At 42.3% G+C, this 3,663-nt stretch overlaps 1 protein-coding gene across 1 annotated transcript in view; it reads right to left on the bottom strand.

The window, feature by feature from the left end:
* DNMBP (dynamin binding protein) overlaps positions 1 to 3,006 on the bottom strand; it is a 93,166-nt gene extending 90,160 nt beyond the window's left edge. The window contains exons 1-2 of the mRNA XM_011935585.1: positions 2,855 to 3,006; positions 351 to 473 (exon numbers count right to left, since the gene is read on the bottom strand). Of these exons, the coding sequence (XP_011790975.1) occupies positions 351 to 473; positions 2,855 to 2,999 (268 nt within the window). The 5' untranslated portion in view covers positions 3,000 to 3,006. The remainder of the gene's footprint in view (positions 1 to 350; positions 474 to 2,854) is intronic.
* Positions 3,007 to 3,663: the final 657 nt, after the last annotated feature.

The following is a 3,663-nucleotide window of genomic DNA, read 5'->3' as shown; positions in this document are numbered from 1 at the left end:
TGGACTTAGAATATGATGAGCTCACATTCTGAGGCCAAGACTTCTCACCTTTAGCCAACAGTCTTTGAATTTTGCTGTCATTATTTATAAAATACAGTTAATAATCCCCACTTTCCTACCTCCCAGGTCTGTGCTGAGGATCAAGTGAGAATATATTTGTGAGAAAATACTGTGGAAATTGTAAAATGGTACTAAACTATAAGGCATCATTATGTCCACGCTACTTTGGTATTGCCGAGGACTCTCTAGAGGTTAAGCCACTTCACAAATTCAAAAAGGATATGGTTGTTGAAATGGGTAGACTCTAAAAATCTAATTTCAAATAGTCTACTATTTGATAAGCAGCTTACCTCGATGGAGGGGAAGACTATCCAATTCTTGGGATGTGAATTCACAAATGCATACAAACAGCCTCTCTCCTTCTTTTAGACTGGGAATGGTCACAATTTCCACAAAACTGCTGGGGAACTGTCCTGAAAATAAAAGCAAGCATATTAAATTTTAATACTGAAATTTCTTTTTCCATCTGTGTACAAGGACAAAAACTTTTCTTCTGAGTCCATGTATAGACCCTAACTTGAAAACTCTGTGAAAACTCATAATTGGAGAATCTGTTGGAGAGAAGTATAGTGCACAAAACTAGATGCATGTAGAACAGAGAGAACGCAATTCAATTCCATACGCATTTAGTGGGAGATGCTATATGCAAAGCACACCACAGAGGAAAACATAAGTAAGATAGTTTTGGTCTTCAAAGATCTAAAAACCTAGTTCAGACAAAAAGTCGAATTCAGACACAAATAATAATTCAGTCCTGAAATCTGGTATCACAATGTAAGTATACAAATTGTCACGGAAGTTCAAAGAAGGTAGGTAATAGGTCAGGAAGAACATAAAAAACTTTATGAAAACAATAGTATTTGAATCTGAAGGTGGATAAGGTTTTAATTGGTGGTGGTAGAAAGACAGGGCCTGCCAGTTGGAAAGTATCAGAAAGTCTGATTGATTCTACCTTCTATCTCTGGGTCTGTTTATCTCCAGACCCACCACCTTGGTCCATGCCATCACCATTTCTCACCTGGATTACTGCAGCAACCTTCCAAATGCTTCCCTGCCTTCAATTTTGTCCCTTTCTATCATTCTTAAGTCTGCAGCAGTGAGTTTTCTAAAATTCAAATCTGATAATGTTCAAAGCACTTTCAGGGTTTCCCATTTCCTTCACTCCTTACCACGGCATACTCTGTCTCCCATGATCCAGCTTTTGCTCATCTCTCCAGCCCACCTTTTCCCAACCACTCACACCTCATGCCCTGCTAAACTTCTCTAGGTCCCCTGTGTTCTCACACTCCAGGGACCTTCAACAAGCAATCCTCTCTGCCTACCATCTTTGCCTTGCTAACTCCTTCTCATCATTTTTGTCTCAGCTGAGATATCATTTCTACTGGGAAATTATTATCTCTCAAATGTGGGTTAAGTGTCAACAGAGTGTGCTTGAAGGACTCCAACCCAGACTTATATAAATATGAATATATGCAAGTTAAGGATTGGATTAACACAGATGCATGTGGTGTGGGAAAAGCTTCCACCCTTCCCTAGGCTAATTAATGAAAGAAATCGATGTGAACATGTGTCTTACAGAATTGAAGAAAGCTAACCAGGTGCATGGAATGTGGGAGGTAGGTAGCATGTAGTAGGGTAAAGGATAACTTTAATAAATTTGGGCCAGCCATGGATCCAGGAGGGAATGAACAGCATGAATCATGCTCCTTTGAAGAAAATGAGAGAAAGATCACTTCTCAGCCTTTTGCCTAAGATCAAGTGAAGAATGAAAGAAAGGGTAGAAAATGTTCAAAGAAGACAGCCAGAGAAAACAAGGTGGAGAGCACCTCGTGTTCCACAAATCATAACGCTGGTTATGAAAAGCAGTAGTAAACAACAGGGTTCTGAAGAAAGGAATAACACATGTTTTGAGAAGAGGAATAATAGCACTGAACACAAAGGATAAAGACCTGGGAAGGGAAAGGGGGGGAAGGGAAAGACTTGGATAGAAACCTGGGCTGGGGCAGCTGGTGTCCAGCAGTGCGGCCTCTTGAAGGAAGCAACACAGAGATGGAATGGTGACAGAAATCTTCCCCTAACTGGTAGAGACCACATATGAATACAGAAGGAAAACACAAAAGGATTCTGAAATTTATTGACTTGGGCTTCCCACTTAGCTAGCTTTCTTTTCTTTCTTTCCTTCCCTTCCTCCCTCCCGTCCTTTCTTATTTATTTATTTATTTATTGAGATGGTGTCTTGCTATGTTGACCAGGCTGGTTTCAAACTCTTGGCCTCAAGCAATCCTCCCATCTCAGCCTCCTAAAGTGCTGGGATTATAGGCATGAGCCACCGTGCCCAGCCTTTATTTTTATTTTTATTATTTATTTATTTGAGACAGAGTTTTGCTCTTGTCGCCCAGGCTGGAATGTGATGGCACAATCTCAGCTCACTCCAACCTTCGCCTCCTGGGTTCAAGCAATTCTCCAGCCTTGCCTCCTGAGTAGCTGGGATTACAGGCATGCATCACCACAGCCGGCAAATTTTGTATTTTTAGTACAGACAGGATCTCACTATCTCATCATGTTGGCCAGGCTGGTCTTGAACTCCTGACCTCAGGTGATCCACCCACCTCAGCCTTCCAAAGCGCTGGGATTACAGGCATGAGCCACTGCCCCCAGCTAGGAATAATTTTCTTTCTTTCTTCTTTTTGAGACAGGGTCTCACTCTGTCGCCAAGGCTGGAGTGCATGCTGGTCTTTATTTTTAATATGGAAAGAAGTCAGGGCCTGTGGTCCATTATGAGTCTCTTACTTACCTGTAACATCCTCCTTCTTTCCTAGAAGCCAAAATTCATCCACCACTGCCAGCACCTCAATAACATCTCCCACAAAGAGTGGCAGTTCTTCTGACACGCTAGGGCAGAAGTCAAAAATGGCTCGAACCACTGAGCCGGCCTCCATGTTTTATAACCTGGAAAGAAAGATCAAGAGAAACAGAAAACATCAATATTTAAGACACTGCAATATAGATCTATTTCTTGGGAATGATAAAGCTTAAGATATAAATATTCTTAAAATGAAGCCAAAGCTAAGCAAATAAGTTAGTACTTCCTATTTTATTTTTGAGACAGGGTCTCACTCCCATCGCCCAGGCTGGAGTGCAGTGGAGCAATCACAGCTCACTGCAGCCTCAACTTCCGGGGCTCAGGTGATCCTCCCAGCTCAGTCTCCCAAGAAGTTTGGGCTACAGGCATATGCCACCATGTCCAGCTAATTTTTGTATTTTTACTAGAGGCAGGGTTTCACCATGTTGCCCAGGCTGGTCTCAAACTCCTGGGCTCAAGCAATCTGCCCACCTTGGCTTCCCAAAGTACTGGGATTACAGGCATGCTCCACTGTGCCTGGCCTCATATTTTAAAATATCAAAGTTATTTCTGATTTCTTTTTCCTTTTTTTTTTGCGGTGGGGACACAGTCTCGCTCTATCACCCAGGCTGGAGTACAATGGTGTGATCATAGCTCACTGCAGCCTCCAGCTCCTGGGCTCAAGTGATCCTCCTACCTTAGCTTTCTGAGTAGCTGGAACTACAGGCGCATACCACTGTGCCTGGCTTTTTTTTTTTTTT

Source organism: Colobus angolensis, unplaced genomic scaffold (assembly GCF_000951035.1).
Source record: "Colobus angolensis palliatus isolate OR3802 unplaced genomic scaffold, Cang.pa_1.0 Scaffold144, whole genome shotgun sequence".
In the NCBI taxonomy this organism is placed as follows: domain Eukaryota; kingdom Metazoa; phylum Chordata; class Mammalia; order Primates; family Cercopithecidae; genus Colobus; species Colobus angolensis.
This window is presented reverse-complemented; position numbering and strand designations above follow the sequence as displayed.